At 49.8% G+C, this 21,504-nt stretch overlaps 1 protein-coding gene across 1 annotated transcript in view; it reads right to left on the reverse strand.

Moving 5' to 3' along the window:
- Nucleotides 1-79: 79 nt before the first annotated feature.
- Nucleotides 80-21,504, reverse strand: part of rapgef4a (Rap guanine nucleotide exchange factor 4a) — a 28,131-nt gene continuing 6,706 nt past the window's right edge. Inside the window, exons 4-30 of the mRNA XM_047046912.1 lie at nucleotides 15,954-16,026; nucleotides 13,822-13,886; nucleotides 11,637-11,687; nucleotides 11,371-11,477; nucleotides 11,128-11,249; nucleotides 10,811-10,994; nucleotides 10,588-10,672; nucleotides 10,235-10,295; nucleotides 9,879-9,955; nucleotides 9,500-9,646; nucleotides 7,537-7,649; nucleotides 6,733-6,818; nucleotides 5,823-5,901; nucleotides 5,540-5,690; nucleotides 5,251-5,339; nucleotides 5,034-5,061; nucleotides 4,858-4,936; nucleotides 4,350-4,496; nucleotides 3,632-3,729; nucleotides 3,186-3,311; nucleotides 2,664-2,842; nucleotides 2,311-2,401; nucleotides 2,170-2,220; nucleotides 1,836-1,923; nucleotides 1,431-1,495; nucleotides 1,281-1,335; nucleotides 80-921 (exon numbers count right to left, since the gene is read on the reverse strand). Coding sequence (XP_046902868.1) covers nucleotides 794-921; nucleotides 1,281-1,335; nucleotides 1,431-1,495; nucleotides 1,836-1,923; nucleotides 2,170-2,220; nucleotides 2,311-2,401; nucleotides 2,664-2,842; nucleotides 3,186-3,311; nucleotides 3,632-3,729; nucleotides 4,350-4,496; nucleotides 4,858-4,936; nucleotides 5,034-5,061; nucleotides 5,251-5,339; nucleotides 5,540-5,690; nucleotides 5,823-5,901; nucleotides 6,733-6,818; nucleotides 7,537-7,649; nucleotides 9,500-9,646; nucleotides 9,879-9,955; nucleotides 10,235-10,295; nucleotides 10,588-10,672; nucleotides 10,811-10,994; nucleotides 11,128-11,249; nucleotides 11,371-11,477; nucleotides 11,637-11,687; nucleotides 13,822-13,886; nucleotides 15,954-16,011 — 2,610 coding nt within the window. The 5' untranslated portion in view covers nucleotides 16,012-16,026 and the 3' untranslated portion in view covers nucleotides 80-793. The remainder of the gene's footprint in view (nucleotides 922-1,280; nucleotides 1,336-1,430; nucleotides 1,496-1,835; nucleotides 1,924-2,169; nucleotides 2,221-2,310; nucleotides 2,402-2,663; nucleotides 2,843-3,185; nucleotides 3,312-3,631; nucleotides 3,730-4,349; nucleotides 4,497-4,857; nucleotides 4,937-5,033; nucleotides 5,062-5,250; nucleotides 5,340-5,539; nucleotides 5,691-5,822; nucleotides 5,902-6,732; nucleotides 6,819-7,536; nucleotides 7,650-9,499; nucleotides 9,647-9,878; nucleotides 9,956-10,234; nucleotides 10,296-10,587; nucleotides 10,673-10,810; nucleotides 10,995-11,127; nucleotides 11,250-11,370; nucleotides 11,478-11,636; nucleotides 11,688-13,821; nucleotides 13,887-15,953; nucleotides 16,027-21,504) is intronic.

Here is a 21,504-nt window from a genome sequence, read left to right on the forward strand (position 1 = left end):
ATTTGTGAAGATATTAAGAATAAGATGCAAATGCATTTAACAGTTTTTTTATATTTACAGAATAAACATGGGTAAAAATCTTGCAAATGTTTACTGTGCCTCAACTACTTTAGAAGAGGACATGTGCTTACAGTGATCAACCCAACATACTGAAACATTGCATGCCAAGTTCAAAATAAATATGTATTCACTTTACAAACGTGTAATAAACACCACAAAAGGAAATATTTATAAATATAATCTGATATACAAAACAAAGATACAAAACCACAACTGAAAATCTGGGTTTTACAAGAATTTAAGCGTTACAAGAGTCAGAGAATTTCCCCCAGAGTATCTCAAACTTAAAGCGTTATGATACAATAACCTAATGGCTTTACAAAAGATCACTGGCGTCACAGGTTGTTATTTGTGTAGGGGTTGGTAAAAAGTACTTGGATATTTTGAACAGTCGATATTGCTGCTCATTGGTGAAAGCTGAATACACAAATACCAACAGGAGAAACAGACAGAGTTTACATCAGGGAAGAATCACCCCTAGCAACAGCATAGGACATGGCACCTACAATATTACATGTGTGTGATGAGGAGATCCATAGAGCAGGTATCAGAAGTGTAGGACACACGTGTCTGTATGATACAGATCATATGAAGCTGGCATGTTGATGCTGTGGAGTGTGCAGCCTGGCTGACAGCCGGTCTGTCTGTCTGCCTGTCTGTCTGTCTGTCTGTCTGTCTCAGGTCCTACCTGCCTGCCTGTCTGTCTGTCTAACTGTCTGCTTGTCTGCCTGTCTCAGGTCCTGCGAGGCTCCAGTCTGTGAGACAGCTGGGACAAAGTCCTTTGGTTGTCGATCACATTCAGCTGGCGGACGTACCTCCGAACCTCTGGGTGGTGTTTGTTGGCCTGAGAAGCGTCCCCGACTGCGGGAACAGAGAGACCAATCAGAAGACCAATCAGAAGGAGGACATTACTCATTCTTGTTGTTTATTTTAGCTGAGATGTGGTTAGTTTGTACAGTGCTTTGCCTGGTAAATACAGACCAATTCTTGACCACCAACTATCTGTAGAACTTTGTACTTCTGATCCTTGATTTTAAAGTGGTACTTTCTATATGCACATCTTTTATGCCACTGGATAAAAGTGTTTAATAAATCAATAAAATGTAAACATGTAAAATGTACGAAGAATAGGAAGGAAAAGATGAAGATGTTTCAACATTTGACCACCCAGGAATCAAAAGATCGTTATGCAACTTTAATAAATGGACATGTATACTTACTGAACGATTGGCTCCTGCAGTATCTCACTATCCTTACTGTGTTGGCAATCATGCGCTGCAAAACAAACAACAATTATTAAGTAAGCACACGTTGCCATGATGATCAAAGGCAATCCAGTATCAAAATCGATATCTCATTTAAAGCCTCACCATTTTCTCGTAATTGACTAAACTGTCGATGAACGTTTTGTTGCCCTCATGTGTAAATGTCATGTCTGGAAAGATAAAAACAATATGTCAATAAGCCATATAATACACCGCTTATATTCAGCATGGATATTCAGAACCCCATGATCTTTAAATCTTAATGCATCAAATATCCATATTCTCTTGGTCCTTGCATGATAGCCTCAGCCAATCTTCCTGAGCAAGCCTTGTACGTCATCTTAGACTGACCGACCGCCAAACCTGTTCAGCCAGTATACATCAACAGGTGGGTCGACCTGGGCATTCCTCTCTGCCAAGCGTGACGTTAAGGGCGTGAGCGAGTGTGCGTGTGTGAGAAGACAAGATGGAGGCTGTGGTCCGTGCTGGGCCGTCTGATTGGCCTCTGACCTTTGATCAGCAGAGGCATGAAGGGGATGACGGGCGGCTGCAGCTTGGCCACGGTCAGACGGTAGGCCCGATGGTTCCTGGACGGGTCCTGTGGAAACAGTCACACTGTTCTGAGATCTCCCAGCTCCGTGTAAAGTGGACACATCACAGTCACGGTCAAGGCGGTTGGCTGTGCCATCCATCCATTCGTCAGTGACACATGACACCCTGAGAATGTCGAGTTTCGATTCAATATTTGGAAGCGGAGGATCCGGCGGAGGACCCGGCGCGGCGCGACCAGGGAACGAGTCCGGGGTTGAGAAGGAGGGAGGCTCCGTCCGTCAATTCGACTCACCATCAAGCTTTCAAATTCCCCGTAAAACTTCTTGAATTTGCTGGGAAGTTTCTGACAACACAGATAAAAGGGGGGACTTGAATCCTAACAGACAGATGAAATCTCTATAATCTGGAGCAGGTGCTTCAAATTGACACCCACCTCCCAGGTCTGGTTCAGTCTGCTCACGGCTGGATTGCTCATTCCCATCACGATGGCGAAGAAGGAATTCAGGTTCCTGTACTCCTTGCAGCTGAGACAGAAATAGACCCGTGATTTAGCCCTCAGTGACATATGACTATAATAAGCAATGGGAGGCCAGCACTGAAACCTAGCCATCTTCTCATCTCAACTAAATTGCCCAACCTAAATCATGCCCTGTATTTAGAAGTGTCAATGCCCTTTCTTGAAAGGCTTCAATGTGCCCGGGTGAGGATTGAACATGAGTGTAGGGTGTGACAGGGTGTTCGGGGGGGCGGGAACGCCGCGGCGTCCGGGGGGAAACGGCGACTCACTGCGAGGCGATCTTGATGAACTTCTTGAGCAGCTGGACGCGCTTGCTCAGCTGACCACACAGACACACCTCGGTGATCACCCACATCTGCAGCTCGTTGAAGCGGCGCAGGAACAGGTCCAGGTTGGCCGTGGTCTTCTTGAAGTTCTGCCTCCCGAACGTGTGGTAGATCAACTCATGCTGCAGCACAGACAATACGGCTATGAAACTGTTCACAGAGAGTGCACAAGCATAACTATACACAGAGTAGCTGTGTATGATAATAATAATAACAATAATAAAGTATTCATTAATAGCAGATTAGTTCATCCAAAGTGATGTAAAGGAGGAGATTAGAAACTGCCACCTCGTAATCTTCAGTCAAATGCTTTACCACGGAGCTGGTAGATTAGATACTTGTATCCAAAGCAATGTACAAATAGTGCATATAGAAAATGCAGCAGAATAATGATGAGCTGCTATCTATCCTGAAGGGAGTAGATAGTTGTATGGTGTATCTCATGCCGTCTTGTTGTCATGGTACCTCATGCATGCAGTTGAAGAGCTCCCAGTCGTACACGGTCATGTGATAGGCCAGATCTTTGGAGCTCATGAGCTCGAAGCTACCCGTGGTTCCTGTCGACGGCCCCTCCTGCTCCAGGAGGGGGGTCTGGAACAGAGGTCAGGGTACATACACACACCGGCATCTTACTCACATATCAGGCCAGCACAAAACGCCTTTCACAGCCAAATAATGCTGAAGATAAGTCTATGTATGGCATGCATACCTGCTAACATCAAGCCAGCAACTTCAGATAGAAATGTGAATGAAAAGAACTAGCGTGTGTGTGCAAAGTTTCAGGAAGTGCCTGAAGAGATTCACAGCTTGGACACAAGGCCAGGGGGAGTATGTTGGATCAGTCTGAATGCATGTTTTTACGCTGGCTGAACTCGTCGGCTAATGTGTTTTTCTTAGGGGTTTCCACGCACCAGTGAGTCCAGTTGATCCCTGAGGCAGACAAACAGACGTCCGTTGATGCTGAGAGTTGAGAAGACAGAAATATCGTTGGGCTTCAGAATGGTTTTATCTGGGGGACCAAAACATCAGACAACTGGTGTCAGGACTTGGCTAGGGTGTGTTTTACTGCCTGGTGTTGCCACGACACTCAGTCATGTTATCAGGTCAGGCCCCTGTCATACTCCACCCCCTGTAGAATCTCTAGCAGACTCTATAAATCCCATCTATACACCTGTGATTTATGAGTTGTGTGATTGCAAACTCCGAAACGAGGTTCCAACACTGATTTATTGCCGGTCCACTGGTGGAAGGGAGGCGTGGGTCAAGCAGGGGACACGAGAGGTGAACTAGTACAGGCTGGCACACACAGTGGAACATCCCAACAGCAAGTACCAGTCAATGGCAACAACAGGCCAGTGTAGAATCTAATGAGTTGGAGCCAGAACAGCAATATTGCATTTTTGCCCTGTGCTTCCCCTCCTGCGGTCCATCGCCCATACATGAACACACACCGGCCGTCCAAAGGACACAAGCCCTGCAGCAAAGAAGCCCATCGATTCCCAATAAATCAACCGGTTGGCTAACGAGCGCAGTAGCACCAGGGGCTTTCTGTAAATACAGAGGTAGGGGTGGAAAAGCCGCCGTGGCGTCTCCTGTCTTTGATTAGCGTGTGGCTGTGGTGGTTCTCACCTCCGGCCGAACTGAGGCTGACCAGCAGGAGGTCCTCCGCTGACCCCAGCTTGTCGGCCACGGCGCTGGTGACCTCCCTGACCGAGGCGGCCACGGGAACTCGGATGGTGGTGTAGGTGTGGTCGCTGCAGTAGACCTTGAAGAGGACTGGAGGCAGAGGAGAGGGCACACACAGGGCTGTGAGCTGGGAGGGAGAGAAGGAGGGAGGGAGGGCAGAGAGAGGGAGGGAGGGAGGGCAGAGAGAGGGAGGGCAGAAAGCAGGACCTAGATCTACTTTGTTTATCAAAAGTCTGAGCGTTTGAGGTCTGATCCAGAATCAGGGCCCAGCCAGCTGTAATACAGATCCACCCAAAAGCAGCTCTGAGCTGCTTCATGACTAGAGCCCACAGTGCTGTACACAGGTGCATGCTGACTTCCCTAAGACATGCCAGAGCCCTGGAAGCACTGTCAGTGGTCAGGTCTCCGTTCCCAGCCAGGTGCGGGGGAGTGTAAGCAGCCAGGTACTTACTCTCATCATGACTCTTGATGGCTTGTCGTTTCTGCAGCTTCTCGTCTCCCATGCTGAACTGCCTCAGGAGGACTTTATGCTGCAACAGGACAGACGGCGCTCTGATTCACCAGCAGCAAACACAGCGCCGGTGCGTGTGAGACCTCGGGGGAGACTGAACCAGGCTGTTGACTTACCTTTTGAGAAGATTTGGCATCGTCAAAGCTGGAAGACAAAACGCAGATTAGCGCAAGCTGCCGCCAAGGTAACCACGTCTTCTCTTTCAAAGTTTTCGCACAGTTCACACCATGCTATTAAGAACGGACGTCAAGCAAAGCAGGACACAACCTCAACGCTCTTTCTCTAACCCACAGAGGACAGTGGAACACACTGCCCCTGCTGACGAGCACGTACTTGTGTTTTACGGTCTTCTCCAGCTCCGGAAGCTGATCCTTCAGGGCAGGCATCACCTTGGCGTCTTCAGCCACAGCAGCCAGGAGCTCCTGAGAAACACAGTGGGTAGGAAAACACTCTGGACGAAGACCTTCCTCATCACATCACACGTGTCTGTCAGACCAGACTGAGTGTGGAGTGGTGACCTCCCGGAAGGCGAGTGAGTGAGCGTGTGTGTTTGTATGACCGACCAAACTGAGTGTGTGTGTAGATGTGTGTGAATGCGAGCGTGTGTGTGTGTGGTAGTGACCTCAAGGAAGGCGAGGGAGGCCTCCTCCTCCAGGAGATGGTCTCCGTGCTCAGAGGCCCAATGCAGGACCAGCCTGATGACCCGCCGCTTGTTATTCAGGCTGTAGTCCATCCTCTCCTGCTCCGAGCCCTGAGACGCCTCCGCATGGTAGCTGCAGGGCAGTTAAAGGGACCAAACGTCCGTGTGGCGGATAGTTTTGTGGGGGGGTCGTGTGTACATGTGTGTGTAAGTGTATACAGGATGTGTGTGTGTGCGCGTGCGCAGGACCAAACTCAAAGGATATTGGGCCATGAGTACGGGACACAGCTGGCTGTTGGGGATGAACACACAGTGCATGAGCACAAAATCATCCAACGCTGGGTCTGTGGTGGGGAGAGAGGAGGGAGAGAGAGAGAATTAGAGGGTGGAGGGGGAGAGAGAGGCAGAGGGAGGAGGGAGAGAGAGGAGGGAGAGAGGATGGGAAGGAACATGAGAGAGAGAGGTGGACAGAAAGGATGAGAGGGGAGAGCGAGACAGAAAGGAAAGGGAGAGAGATACAAAGAGAGAGGATGAGAGGGTAAATGAGAGAGACGGATAGAGACATGGGGGGAGAGAGAGAGAAACACCTGTGATGTGAGAGTCGGAGCAGATGAAAAGATCGCCAGGCCTTACTGGCCTCCAGCCCCAGCCCTCTCTCCAGCCCTCTCCCCAGCCCTCTCCCCATCCCTCTCCCCAGCCCTCTCCCCAGCCCTCTCTCCAGCCCTCTCTCCAGCCCTCTCTCCAGCCCTCTCTCCAGCCCTCTCTCCAGCCCTCTCCCTAGCCCTCTCTCCAGCCCTCTCTCCATCCCTCTCTCCAGCCCTCTCTCCAGCCCTCTCTCCAGCCCTCTCCCTAGCCCTCTCTCCAGCCCTCTCCCCAGCCCTCTCCCCAGCCCTGACAACATATGAGGCCAGGTGCCTCAGTCCGCCTGTTCACACAACCAGGCCTAATCACATTAGCTCTGTGAAGCTGGGCCTGCCACACACACACACACACACACACACACACACTCACACTCATGAACCAACAGCCCAGCAGCACAGAGCACACTGTACAGAGAGGACAGACAGGCTGTCTAAACACCAGAGCTCGTCAGTCAGACCCTGATCCATGAGCAGCCTCGATGGAAGAAACACTTGATGGTTTTCGAGGAGAGATGGAGGACAGAACAAACATACCTGACTCTGAGAACTGAGTGTCCACACGCATCATCTCAAGGAAGTGCTCCAGAATCTTCTCTGGAGTTCCTGACATCACGGTGTATCTGAAACGAGCACAGGACACCGTTCGATAACTACCACACGGCTATCACTCTGAGTGGGCTGTGCCACTTGAATGAGTTGATAACAACCACAGCCACTGTCCCAGGGGTCTTGTCCTTGATGAAAATTAAGGGGGCTGGGTAACATAGTTCTTCAGAGGACAGAGGGATTGAAGGAGAAAGAGGAGAAGGAAAGTGGGGAGAAGGAGGGAGAGAGGAGAAGGAGGGAGAGAGGAGAAGGAGGGAGAGAGGGATAGCCACTCCAGTTGGAGAATCAACATGATGCCTCCAGCGTTGTGATTGGTTATGAAAAGCATGAAAAGAACTCTCCCTGTGTGTGTGTGTGTGTGTGTGTGTGTGTGTGTGTGTGTGTGTGTGTGTGTGTGACAGAGACAGAGACAGAGACAAAGGCAGTCAGTCAGTGAGACTGTGACCTGCAGGTGTCCCAGCTCTCCAGGGTCACCAGGGCCACGACTGTGTCTGCCTGTGCTTGGAGAGGATGGAGGTGGAGGGGGTGTAGTACTTGTAGTGGGTGGAGGTGGAGGGGGTGTAGTACTTGTAGTGGGTGGAGGTGGAGGGGGTGTAGTACTTGTAGTGGGTGGAGGTGGAGGGGGTGTAGTACTTGTAGTGGGTGGAAGTGGAGGGGGTGTAGTACTTGTAGTGGGTGGAGGTGGAGGGGGTGTAGTACTTGTAGTGGGTGGAGGTGGAGGGGGTGTAGTACTTGTAGTGGGTGGAGGTGGAGCCCTGGGTGGAGCAGCTGCTGCTGGGGCTCTTCTCCAAGACCAGCACGTCCAGTTCATGCTCCTGCAGACGCACTGTGTTGGCCTCCACGTCCTGTAGACACACACACACACCCACACACACACAGACACACACACACACACATGAACACGCATGCATACACACAAGGCAAAACCCAGAAACTTGTTGCGAGCGTCACACTACGGTTTTATCACGACAAACAAAGACATTAGCTCCTGTTCACCTGCACCTCACTTCTCTCAGAGACCTGGCTACTGTAGAGCACTGGATAACACCAGGCACAGTGCACCGCAAACACAACCTCACAGGCACAGTGCACCGCAAACACAACCTCACAGGCACAGTGCACCGCAAACACAACCTCACAGGCAGAGTGCACCGCAAACACAACCTCACAGGCACAGTGCACCGCAAACACAACCTCACAGGCAGAGTGGACCGCAAACACAACCTCACAGGCACAGTGGACCGCAAACACAAGCTCACAGGCACAGTGCACCGCAAACACAAGCTCACAGGCACAGTGCACCGCAAACACAACCTCACAGGCACAGTGCACCGCAAACACAAGCTCACAGGCACAGTGGACCGCAAACACAACTCACAGGCACAGTGCACCGCAAACACAAGCTCACAGGCACAGTGGACCGCAAACACAAGCTCACAGGCAGAGTGCACCGCAAACACAAGCTCACAGGCACAGTGGACCGCAAACACAACCTCACAGGCACAGTGGACCGCAAACACAACCTCACAGGCACAGTGCACCGCAAACACAAGCTCACAGGCAGAGTGCACCGCAAACACAACCTCACAGGCACAGTGCACCGCAAACACAACCTCACAGGCACAGTGGACCGCAAACACAACCTCACAGGCACAGTGGACCGCAAACACAAGCTCACAGGCACGTCTGTCTGAGCCTGGCCTGCCCCGACTCGCTCACATGCAGGGCAGCATTACATCAGTCTGGTGAGCAGGCGGGATTAGTGCCTCTGTCCCACTGACACGCCCAGGCAGCAGGATCAGCAGTCAGTCTGCGTCCCACCTAGCCTCATCCAGCCTCACCCAGCCTCACCCAGCCTCACAAAGCCTCAACCAGCCTCACCCAGCCTCATCCAGCCTCACCCAGCCTCATCCAGCCTCATCCAGCCTCACCCAGCCTCCCACCCAGCCTCATCCAGCCTCACCCAGCCTCACCCAGCCTCTCATCCAGCCTCATCCAGCCTCACCCAGCCTCTCCCAGCCTCACCCAGCCTCACCCAGCCTCATCCAGCCTCATCCAGCCTCACCCAGCCTCATCCAGCCTCACCCACCCAGACCACAGGAGATTTACCCTGGATGAGGACACCTCAAAAGGCCGAGCTGTTGCCCTGGATCACACAGATAACCATCAGCTGCTGCGCACAGTCATGCGGGCGCAGGGCCAAATCAGGGCCCAGAGAGGCAGGGCTGGACAATGGCACAAGGATCAAGAAGATTGAGGAAAGAATGCTAAGAGCTGGCCTGGCCCTCTAAGGCAAATATACATCCACATGACAACAATGTCGATCATTGAGCCACAGCGCAGTAGACCGAATACTGTATGTGAGCTGAATGGAAGCGGTATTAGCAGCGCCACCTAAGTGACTGTAATGATGCACTCTCACCAGCAGAGGGAAACGAAGGCCTTTTTCATTCTCCTTGAATGTCACACCTTGTGGATTTGAATTCATCTTGCTGTGTGTGTTCGACCTTTCTCATCTCGGTGGAGTGAGAGGTGTGATTGGTGCGGCGCGCGTGTGTTTCAGTGTGAGCCCGTGTGTTTCTGTGCGAGCGCGTGTGTTTCTGTGCGAGCGCGTGGGTGTTTCTAGAGAGAAGTGGCATTCGAGAGCGCGTACGGCGCTGGGCACACACACACACACACACAAACACACACTCACCCTCAGTATCCTGTTGAAGTCCTCCTTATCCACTCTCAGGAAGTGACAGTTATCCTCTCGCAGGACGATGGAGGCTGCGCGGGGCGAGTCGTTGACCAGGGCCAGCTTCCCAAAGTCGTCCCCCTCCCGCAGGCTGCAGACCACCCCCTGGGTCCCAGGGAGGAGACAATGTCACTGACCGGGCTTGTGCGAGCGTGGCCAATGATATGCTTGAAGCGATCCATTATCTGAGTTTCGTCCAATCCTGCCGTTCACATCAGCAGCTGAATCATCCATTTATTTGTATTTATTTTTATGTATTACTAAATGAAGTACGTGTGGAGAAATGAATCGGATCAAATGGATTGTGTTACAGGAAAGCTGGACAGCCGTTGTTTACCTTCCCATAGATGACGACGTTGACGGAACCCTTTAGGATGATGTACCAGGACGCCCCCTCCTCCCCCTGGTTAAACACTGGGTGACACGAGGAACAACAGCACTGACTGATCTGTGAAGCGGCCGACAACCCCCAAACAACAACAACAACAAGAATCACCCAGAAAAATCACCCGGGCCATTTATGACTCTCAGAAACGGAGACACACAAAGGATCAGGCGCAGTTACAGCATCCTAATCTGGCCTTTGTCATTCTCCCAGGGTGTATAATGCGTTCATTAAACCATCAACAATGCTGCCTGACTGTGAGACTTTGATGAAGTCAGCTGATGTTCAGCCGCGAAGGCCGTACTCACACACGGTTCCTGCTTTGGCGTGGGACTCGAAGATCAGCACTCCTGCCAGCTCCCTCTTCACCTGGCCAAGAAGAGCGAGACAAACGACTGGTTCGCTTTCTTTCTTTAGCAGAAACATTTTTGTCCAAAGCAATTGACCCTGTGACCTTGTGATTGCTCCAACCGCCGAGCTATACCCACCCTTCCCCACCCCTGTTACACACAGAACATTCCGGAAACGACAAAAACGGGCAAGAACCATAATTCATCGATGTACATTCATCAGAAACAATACAAAAAACGACTGTCGTTATTAAGTGATGCTAGGGTTATCCCAGAGCCAGTCCTGGTGCAGTGTTGAGCGGCTCACTCACAGTGGTAGACAGGTGAGACAAGGCCTTTATATGCAGAAGCTCCTCGTAGATGATCTCCAGATCGTCTTCCGTCCTCTCCCCCGGACTGCACAACAAGCAACAGGAACCAGTTTGGCCTCATTACAATCACATCAAGACAACTTCAGTCACACAGCCAACATGCCTCGCCTGGGGATTATTCCCACCAGGCCAGCAGGGGGCGATCTTTGGGATCCGTCCTTACAGTTTCCTCAGGATCATCCTCATGTGGGCGTCGGGTCCGATCTGGGAGAGGAGGAGCATGGTGTCCTTCAGCTCCTCGTCGCTCTCCTTCATCTCCTCCTGGCTGGGCGGGGCCGCGCCCTCCTGCTCGTCGTCGAGGAAACGGTAGAACAGGTACTTGTCCTGGAAGTGGAGCTCCTGGTCAACTACGGGGGGGGGGGGGGGGGATTCAGGAAAGGACGGGATGGCGTATGAGAGCGCGGTCACACGCACGTACACACTCTCGAACACGCACACGCGTTACAAGACTCCAGTGTGTGCGCACACACGCCGTCTCACCGTGGTTGAGCACGCCTTCCTCCAGCAGGACCTGCCACATCCCCACCGCCTGAGGCCGGGAGTGGACCAAGCAGCTCTCCTGCATCTGCCAGTCCACCAGCTCGATCCCTACACAGCACCGGCTGCAGGACAGCCAGGGAGAGGGGCTCAGAAACACTCAAGATACACACACACACAGAGGCACACACACAGAGGCACACACACCCTGCTGGGAGGTGAGTGGGTGTCCGGCGTCAGACTGACCTGTTTGTCTTGAGGTGATACTTCCTGTCTCTGATCATGTGGGGCGCTCGGGAGAGGATGGCGTTGCGAAGGACCTTCCCCGCCCGCAGGATTTTCTCAGACGGCACCTGGAGAGAGACAGGAAGTACGGAGCGCAGGGAGGGTGTGAACAGGAAGTGGAGGACCGGGACGGCCATGACCACATGGCAGTGTTGTAGCATCATGCAGACAGACTATACTGGTCTGGACAAGTGACAGGTCTAGACAGATGGGATGGGCTACACTACCTGAGAAAAGGATTTAGGGCCGGGTTTGGCTGGGCTTTCACTGAATGATTTCTGTAAATGAAATGACACGACAGTGACACAGTGATGGAAAATAAGGAACCGAAAAAACACAGCTTGGAGAAGCACAGGACAGAGATGAGAGGGGAGGAAGGTGACATGGAGAAGGATAGGACAGAGATGAGAGGGGAGGAGGGTGACATGGAGAAGGACAGGACAGTGATGAGAGGCGGGGACAGGGATAATAGCCCCAGTTGTAAACGATGACGACTGCACATTCGACAGATTCACTGTGATGACCGACATTAGGCCCATTGTTACGGCACATCCTTAACAACCTCCACTCGTTCTGTTCTGGCCTGCTATAACAGCTGTCCTCCAGACAGCACTCCTCTGCTACTACACAGCGATGGGCTCGCCGTTCATGTTAACGAAAAACAATCAAATCATGTGTTCATTTGGCAAACGCTTTTATCCAACGCGACATAAAAGAGGGGGATGTAAACCTCCGACCTTTTGATCTGGCGTCACATGCTCTACCACTGAGCGACACCCATCCTCTCTGCTCCCGGATGTCATGGCGCGCTTGTACACCGCTTCATCACAGGAGCTAGAGGACCTGTTATTAGTCATTGTTTACTTCCACTACTTAATGAAGACTTAACCTAGAGGAAAGACAATTAACTAGGCTGCATCCTGCACTCATTAGGGCAACAAACAGATAACAGTAAGAAGGACTAAGAGGAGGCTGGTGTGGACGTCATGCTAGGCCATAATCACTACTCTGAACCCTCTCTACTCTCTGCCTCACCACTTGCAATCTCCCACGCCGCCATGAACAGTACTTAGAGGACAAGCAATCAATTCGATGATTCTTTAAACAGGCTTTTTTTCCTCCATTCTATGCCCTGAGTGTGGGGTATCTATGGATTCTGGCTGACCACACGAGGCATGATGAAGATGTCTCGTGAACGGATGCGAGCTGACATCAGGGTGCATGTGTAGTGTGTGCAGAGGGCTGCTGTGTGACTAGAAGATGAATTCCTCACGCATCACTGGTCATCTGAACTCATTATGGGTTACTGGTTACTGGAAATGCACCCAACACACGTTGCTGTAAGGGCTTGGAGTTCTCATGATTAATGCATGACAGTGAATGGTTCCTTTCTGTTTGTGTACAGGCAGGATTCAGTGCTTTTTTTAATTCATATGTCGATTGGAACCCCAAGGTAAAAACAAAGGCCATATTTGATACATTTCATAACAAGAACAAATGTCATGTTGAGCCTGTTGAAAATACTGTGAGCATTTAATCTATATTTAGTGACCACAAGCAGACCGTACATCATTTGTATTTTGCTGAAGATGTGAAGTGTGTTGTGTTTGCAGATATTTATAGACGTGTTTTGGCTCTGCATCTGCTTGTTGGAAAACACTCTGTCCAGGGGAACAAAGCACGCAGCTATATAAATCAGACTGGTTGTCATGGGCAGAGCTGTTATCACTGTGGAGGCTAGAAGATGACGGGGGGGGGGCGAGGCGGGACAGGAACCACTGAGGACGGAAACGAGACGCTCTCCACCGAAGCTTTGTTTACATTCAGACAAACTTTCAACAAACTGCATTCCACGCTTCTTCAGAGCGTCTCGAGAGGAGGGGGGTGACAGAAGAGGAAGCTGGTAGGGCAGGAAGGACGTCAGCGCGGGCGAAACAAGCGTCCTTCCCCCCGCACTGTCCGTCTCTGCCGTTCACACCCTCAGTTCAGGCAGGACAACATCTACCGCTGAAGATACGGCAACACTCTACATCAAGGTTACCATAACTACCACTGTGACTACACATCAATCAATACCCATAGTAACAACATTGGTACATGAGAGCTGCAATGTGATCAAAAGGCATTATGTGTAAGAGATGTAGGTTATTACTAAGGGGATGTTGTGTTACCAAAACAAGTCATATCAACATCCACCTACCCTTAGAAAACACATGATTAATTGATGTAATGTGTGAACAACCACTGAACACTAAATAAGTGTAACTGTTTAGAAGTTTTTATGTAACTACAATGTTGTTACTATTGGTATCGCTATACAGTTACATTGTAGTTAGTTTAACCTTAATGTAAAGTGTTGTCGAAAATCCTGTCGTTGAATGAGAATGGATTGAACTGTCAGTATGATTGTACCTTGTTTAGATGTTTGGAGATGGAACCAAAGGAATTGTTGCTGATATTCTCTTTGTCTGGCATCGCTGTGGGAAAGAAAAGGAAGTTTATTCTTATTTAACTGAGGGAAAACACATTTGTTCTGCACACAGATCAAATCCCCTACATATACATTTTCAGACAGGCCGAGCACTTTGAAACACAACAGATGTCAGTCTGAGGCAACTGCTCCGTAAATACAAGCAAACAAGCAGATATTAAATAAGGACTGAAACATCTGTCTCCTGTAATCTTGCAGGAGATCTGAGAAGCTGATCGTATCACGCTGTCAGGGAGGAAGGAGGATCGTCCAGTCAGAAGGGTGTGGTTCTGACTGGGAGCTGAAGCACAGAAAACACCCAACAGGAAAGACCAAAAAACTGCACGCCTACTAACCTTCCCTTGAACAGCCTTATCTCCAGTAAAAATACTCCCCTATTTTAGATCTGACTTTCAAATAGCTGTTATGACCAAAAGCAAATATGGCAACACAATAAATGACTTTATATATACAGGTTGAGGAATAATAGGGGCGACCTTTAGGTTAAAGGTCAAAGACGTCTGACTGCATTTTAAATCATGCGATCATAAGACTGGGCCCATGCCAAGTGCTGTCTAGTTGCTGGGCCCTGGTGCCTAGATACTCACTGTCAATACTGGGGGTTAGGGTTAGTCCAGGGGGCCCTGGTGCCTAGATACTCACTGTCAATACTGGGGGTTAGGGTTAGTCCAGGGGGCCCTGGTGCCTAGATACTCACTGTCAATACTGGGGGTTAGGGTTAGTCCAGGGGCCTTGGTGCCTAGATACTCACTGTCAATACTGGGGGTTAGGGTTAGTCCAGGGGTCCTGGTGCCTAGATACTCACTGTCAATACTGGGGGTTAGGGTTAGTCCAGGGGTCCTGGTGCCTAGATACTCACTGTCAATACTGGGGGTTAGGGTTAGTCCAGGGGCCTTGGTGCCTAGATACTCACTGTCAATACTGGGGGTAAGGGTTAGTCCAGGGGCCTTGGTGCCTAGATACTCACTGTCAATACTGGGGGTTAGGGTTAGTCCAGGGGCCGCTGGTTCCTAGATACTCACTGTCAATACTGGGGGTTAGGGTTAGTCCAGGGGCCGCTGGTTCCTAGATACTCACTGTCAATACTGGGGGTTAGGGTTAGTCCAGGGGCCCTGGTTCCTAGATACTCACTGTCAATACTGGGGGTTAGGGTTAGTCCAGGGGCCGCTGGTTCCTAGATACTCACTGTCAATACTGGGGGTTAGGGTTAGTCCAGGGGCCGCTGGTTCCTAGATACTCACTGTCAATACTGGGGGTTAGGGTTAGTCCAGGGGCCCTGGTTCCTAGATACTCACTGTCAATACTGGGGGTTAGGGTTAGTCCAGGGGCCCTGGTTCCTAGATACTCACTGTCAATACTGGGGGTTAGGGTTAGTCCAGGGGCCGCTGGTTCCTAGATACTCACTGTCAATACTGGGGGTTAGGGTTAGTCCAGGGGCCGCTGGTTCCTAGATACTCACTGTCAATACTGGGGGTTAGGGTTAGTCCAGGGGTCCTGGTGCCTAGATACTCACTGTCAATACTGGGGGTTAGGGTTAGTCCAGGGGCCTTGGTGCCTAGATACTCACTGTCAATACTGGGGGTTAGGGTTAGTCCAGGGGCCCTGGTGCCTAGATACTCACTGTCAATACTGGGGGTTAGGGTTAGTCCAGGGGGCCTGGTTCCTAGATACTCACTGTCAATACTGGGGGTTAGGGTTAGTCCAGGGGGCCTGGTTCCTAGATACTCACTGTCAATACTGGGGGTTAGGGTTAGTCGAGGGGGCCTGGTTCCTAGATACTCACTGTCAATACTGGGGGTTAGGGTTAGTCCAGGGGTCCTGGTTCCTAGATACTCACTGTCAATACTGGGGGTTAGGGTTAGTCCAGGGGTCCTGGTTCCTAGATACTCACTGTCAATACTGGGGGTTAGGGTTAGTCCAGGGGGCCTGGTTCCTAAATACTCACTGTCAATACTGGGGCTTAGGGTAAGTCAAGGGGTCCTGGTTCCTAGATACTCACTGTCAATACTGGGGGTTAGGGTTAGTCCAGGGGCCCTGGTTCCTAGATACTCACTGTCAATACTGGGGGCGTTCTCCATCACACCATAAGGAGGGGCCAGTAGCCCAGCCATGCACTCACGATACTTCTGCACAGAAACAAAATCAACACACTTAATTAATATAACAATCATACATTATTACACAAATTTAACACAGATATCATACTATTAGTATTATTAGTCATCGAAAAAAATTCTATTCTAAAATATATGCAATACAATGACACAACAGCTCATGTTATGTCGTGGTATTGATGCAAGGTGAAGAGTAACATCACTGTAAGCTACTGTATTGTTCATTGTAATAATACATGCAAATAAATACATGAATACGTGCATATTTTTGCTGTATTGTCTGAGTCTACGTGTCAAATTCTTCCTGTGGCGTTCTCTTCATCGACATGGTCATCACAGGTTATGTAAAACCTCCCAGCTGAGATTCCCAGCTGGTGCTTGTGAGTGGAGCAGCTTTTCAGCTGCAGCCTTATTTAAGTCAACCTGCATCTCACACACGACTCCCACTCCTTTCAAAGCACAGGATCAAAGATGCACTTCAATTAGCTTATTTGAAGCTTTTGCGGTTGTCTGCAGTATACGTTTTCAGGTCATCGGGCTCCAAGATTGAGAAACCCATGTGGGAATTCATAAGTGTCTAAACTTATGAATTTTTCATGAGGGGAACTCTATCCATACAAGCGTGTGTGTGTTGGTGCCCATGTGTGACTCCGTGACCCAGGGCACCACTTTAGACGGGAATGACAGGGGGCGAGGAGGAGTTTGAATCTCCTCAATCAGTTCCATTTAAAGATGAAAAGGATTGACATCTGATCCCTCCATAAACCACGCATGCTCGCACACACACGCACGCACTTTGTTTAGAAAACACATCGGTAACACTGCAGCGCTGCACATCGAAAGTTGACCCGAGTAAAGCCCTTACCCGACGCTCTGGCGCTCGGCGGGGTTAGGAGGAGGGAGAGGTGAGCATGCTAACAGACGTTCACAGCAGCTCTCGTACTGACCGTACTGCTGGTGTCAGTACGGTCTCACAGTGCCGTGGTCCTGCCCGCTCAAAGCCCACTTCCTCAGGCCCTCACTAGTCACCGCTGGGCTCCCCCCCCCCCCCCCCTGTCTGTAAGCATCAGTATTCCTGGTCTGTACAGGGACGGCAGAGATGGCCACAGAGGAATCAGAGTGTGACAATAAGTGTCTTCCGGCCAGGCCTCGTAGCGTTCCCTCTCTTACGTAAGGAGCACGATGACACCGCTGGAAGATACCCATCTGCCCATGACACGGCTGCACAGAGGGGTCGTAGGCGCTCGGGGCATCTGAAGGAGCTACCTCCACGCATGTAGGGCCTTAGCAGGAGCTGGCCTTTCACAGCACACAGACACATATGGAGAGAGAGCTCGGCTGCTCTGACAGAATTAACAACCGAGAGTTCAGGGTCAGTTTAAGAGCCTTAACCTTCCCCGGTAAATTGTCACTCGAGGTTTCACAAAATGTTTGACATTAAGAGGTCTCATTTATACTAAGCACCATGTTAAGTGTACAAAAGTTAAATGATGAACAGGAGAAATAGCACAGCTTATTGCTTGTACAGCAGTTGTTTACTGTCACTTGAGGTAATGGACGACTCACAACTGATCAATAAAAGATGTACAGTCCGACCACGGGAAGCTTCAGAAGTCCCACATCAAGCTGGAGCTGAATGAGGAGCATTTAGCAGCATGTCGTTCCTGCCACCAACCCAATGAAAGCTTCAACTACACCGTCATCTCTTACCAGATGGCAATTTACTCTCGGAGGTCGGCGTCCAAATTCGATTCTCTCCTCTGAAGTCGGTTAATCACTTTACGATCCCCTCAGAGGCAAACAGCGTTGCCTTCCAATTAAGCATCCGTCTGAAAATGTCTCACTGACCTCCGTTTTTTCAAAGCATTTCCCTTAATCCACTCGAAAACCCTGATTGACTCGCTGCTCTCTGGGAGATACCAAAAATGAAGGGACACCTTCATCACAAGACTGACAGTGCTCAAAATGTTTTCTGATCAGCGTGAATTCTAGGAGGGACAGTTCACTGTAAGGATAGTCTACTGTAGTCATTGGTCTGGGCAAAGAGGCTTCCTCAGCCGATGATTCCATGTAAGCTCATTCATGACAGGGCTGCAGTAATGCCACCTTCAGGAGCTTTGAAGCAAGTTCGTGTTTACCCTTACCCTTAGTCATTTAACAGACGCTCTTATCCAGAGCGACTTACAGTAAGTACAGGGACAAGTAGGGTGAAGTGCCCAAGGACACAAAGTCATTTGCCATGGCTGGGAATCGAACTGGCAACCTTCTGATGACTAGCCCGCTCCCTAACCGCTCAGCCACCTGACTCCATTTCTGCTGTTGACATCCAGTTAAAAGGGCTTAGTATGGAGGAACACTTCTAACCGGACGTGAGTGTTCAGAGCTCAGGAGACACCTAAAACACTTCCATGACCTGACACAAGCAGTAAGCCTTCTCCCCTGAGACAGAGACACAGAGAGAGAGACACAGAGAGGGAGATAGATAGAGAGGGAGAGACACACAGAGAGAGACAGAGAGAGAGACACAGAGAGGGAGAGACATACAGAGAGAGACACAGGGAGAGACACAGAGAGGGAGATAGAGAGAGGGTAGGTGGAGGACAAGGCAGAGGTGTTTCAGAGTGGGGATTACAGCAGTCATCAGATGTACCACAGTCCTGTGTTTAGGTGCTAATGAAGTGATTGACCCGTTCCATCCTGAAGAGCTGGAGTCTTGCTTCTTTAAGACGCCTCGATAGGACAAGACAGATTCAACTCCTGACAGAAGGAATCAGAAAGAGATGGATTTGATTGCGCCTAATCGGTGAAACAGTGAGCTGGAAAATGGATCCATCACCCGCCCCTGCGCCTCGATCCATCTCACTCCGAGACAGCGGGGGTTGTGGGACGACCCAACGACGCACTCCTCTCAACGTGCAATGCAGTCGCAACCATTTTACTACCTTGTGGTCCTTCTGTCCCCATTGTGACACTGAATCCATTAACAGAGGTTCGACAAAGTGGTCATAATGAACACTTCACCACGCTATGAACTCGCCACATCAGCGGCTGTTATCCCAGGTCTCCAGGGACATGCGCCGTTCCCAGTCCCGAAAGGGGCCCCACACACCTGATGAGTCATTGTAGTTCAGTTTGGACAAACAGCGGCGTTTTAAATGGACGCACATTCAAGATGATGTTTTCAGGTTCACGGTAACCAAGTCACATCCAAGCAGAGAGAAGGAAACAAGGCACGCGTGTGAGATGTGCGTTGGCGCACAGCGAAACCGCCGTCGCTCGTGTGGGCTCGGCGTGTGCGGTGGGTGTGCGGTGGGGGCTTGATGCGACGCGATGTGACAGGTGAACAGAGCAATACGGATGACCTGACAAACCTAATAACCACGGCGTCAGAGGAGACATCCTGAACCCCCCCGGTCAGAACACCTGCAGTGTGCAGTCACTGGGATCAGGGAGACCATCACTCAAGATCAGGGAGAGATCTACAGAGCCTGCTCACAGAGAAGGGGGTTGGGTTCACCTTCAAGGAACAGGACCACAACCCGACCACGAAACCATTCAACCACCCAGAACCAGAAAATTAACAGAAGTGATTTTGTAGCCTAGGAAGCAGCCTGATAGTGAGTTTGGGCTCATTAGTGACGATAATTGCGATGTAGGGTTGGCTGTGATAGCTTTAAAGACTGCTTGTGGTCCAGCCACAACGAGATCAACAGGATTAAGCCTCCATTCAAGATTCATGTACTCACTGCAGCATGAAGCTGATCCATGTCAACACATGCTTACAAACATCTCTCAGACCAAGCATGAGCTAAAACAAAGCCCTGTTCAGAGGCTGTACTGTCTGTGAGTGCACTGAGCTAAACTAATCATGATCTAACCCACCAAATAATCATTGTCTTGTGATTCCATCAAAGCAGTAGGATTAAGGGATTAGGGTCAGAATCAAGTGGATTTCCCTGTGTGGTAAATGACAGGTATGATGAAGGGCGTGATCCAACAGTTTAACAGTTATTTCTTTTGGGAATTACAGATTAACTATTAATTACTGTAATCATAGAGTTAGCTCTACAACTTGTAGCTACGCAAGACAATTCTTCAACCCTGTAAGACCGGGTTTACAATGTCACTTTAAGCTCTCCAAAAAATACATTTGCAATTTTTTGGACCACATTTACACAGCCAATGGGTCCTATTGTCTTGCCTTGCAATGCCATTGGATACATGTGGTCTTTCAAAAAATAGATAATTAGTAAATGTGTTTTTTTGAGAGCTAAAAGTGACAGTGTCTTACAGGGTTAGGCATACAGAAAGATGCTGAATATACTTTTTTTCCAAAAAGATTGGGGAAATGATACCACTGGGTTGTCAAACTTCTTTCCTTCCATTAAACAGATCTTAAAAAAATGCAGCGTGAAACAAATTGTAGCAAATGAGTGTCTGTGAAAATGAGGTCAGAGGAGACAACAGTATTACAAAGTGTGTCTGAGTTTGCCTCCATGCTGTCGGTAACATCTGCCTTGTCATGCAGTTCTGCTGTCACTCGACAATCAGCGTCAGACACCCTCTCATGCAGCTCACAAACAGAGTCTCTGGAACTGTCTGTGACTACAGATGCGTCCACACTGTTCCTATGGGAGGGTGCAGAGTCTCATTCTCTATGTCACACTGCACACTGCGCACACACACACACACACAAGTACATCTCACACACACACACGGCACCAAGTCCCTTTTTACTCTCCATCTCTTTCCTCCTAATCTCATATCCTTGAATTCAAGAACATATTCACATACAGTGCAGCCACATGATTACTGTGTTATTATGATTACAATCTCCCTATCGGTCAAGAATGTGCACACCTGACTGTACACTCTGGACATTGGGACGCAAGTTGTAAACTCTGTGTTGTGGTCACGGCCTTGGGTTCAAGGAAAGTGCTCCGCTAGTACATGCCCAGCTCATTTTCAAAAGTCTCCTCTCTCTTCCATGCCTGAGCAAGTCTTGCACTCTGGGCATCATTGTGCATGGGTGCACACTTGTTTGTTAAATAATTCACCCCTGATTACATCATTTCATAACACACAAACTGCCTGCTGTCAAGACATTTCCAACCTAGTCCATACCCACATCCACTGGCAGACTTCAAGTGACTCGGAAAACCATCGGGGGAAGCACCTCTTCAAAACTATAATTCAATTCAGCAGTTGTAAGAGTGTAAAAGTGATACAACATCAATAATAACGCTTAGCAAAAACCTTGCCACTGAATGTATTTATCTTTGTTCATTTTCTATCACAATACTCCCTCACCTAACTTTTCACTACATGTCTATATTATTTCTCTACTTCCATTAGTCCATTTTCTCTGTGTTCGTTCGCGTTCAGTCTTGTAGGATACAAACATCTGTTTAGGCTGGACTCACCTGAGGAGGTTAGCCGCGTCCCATGTGTGACGACTAGCGCTGACTCTCGACTGGTCCTGCTCTGGTA

Source organism: Hypomesus transpacificus, chromosome 23 (genome assembly GCF_021917145.1).
Source record: "Hypomesus transpacificus isolate Combined female chromosome 23, fHypTra1, whole genome shotgun sequence".
Lineage (NCBI taxonomy): Eukaryota > Metazoa > Chordata > Actinopteri > Osmeriformes > Osmeridae > Hypomesus > Hypomesus transpacificus.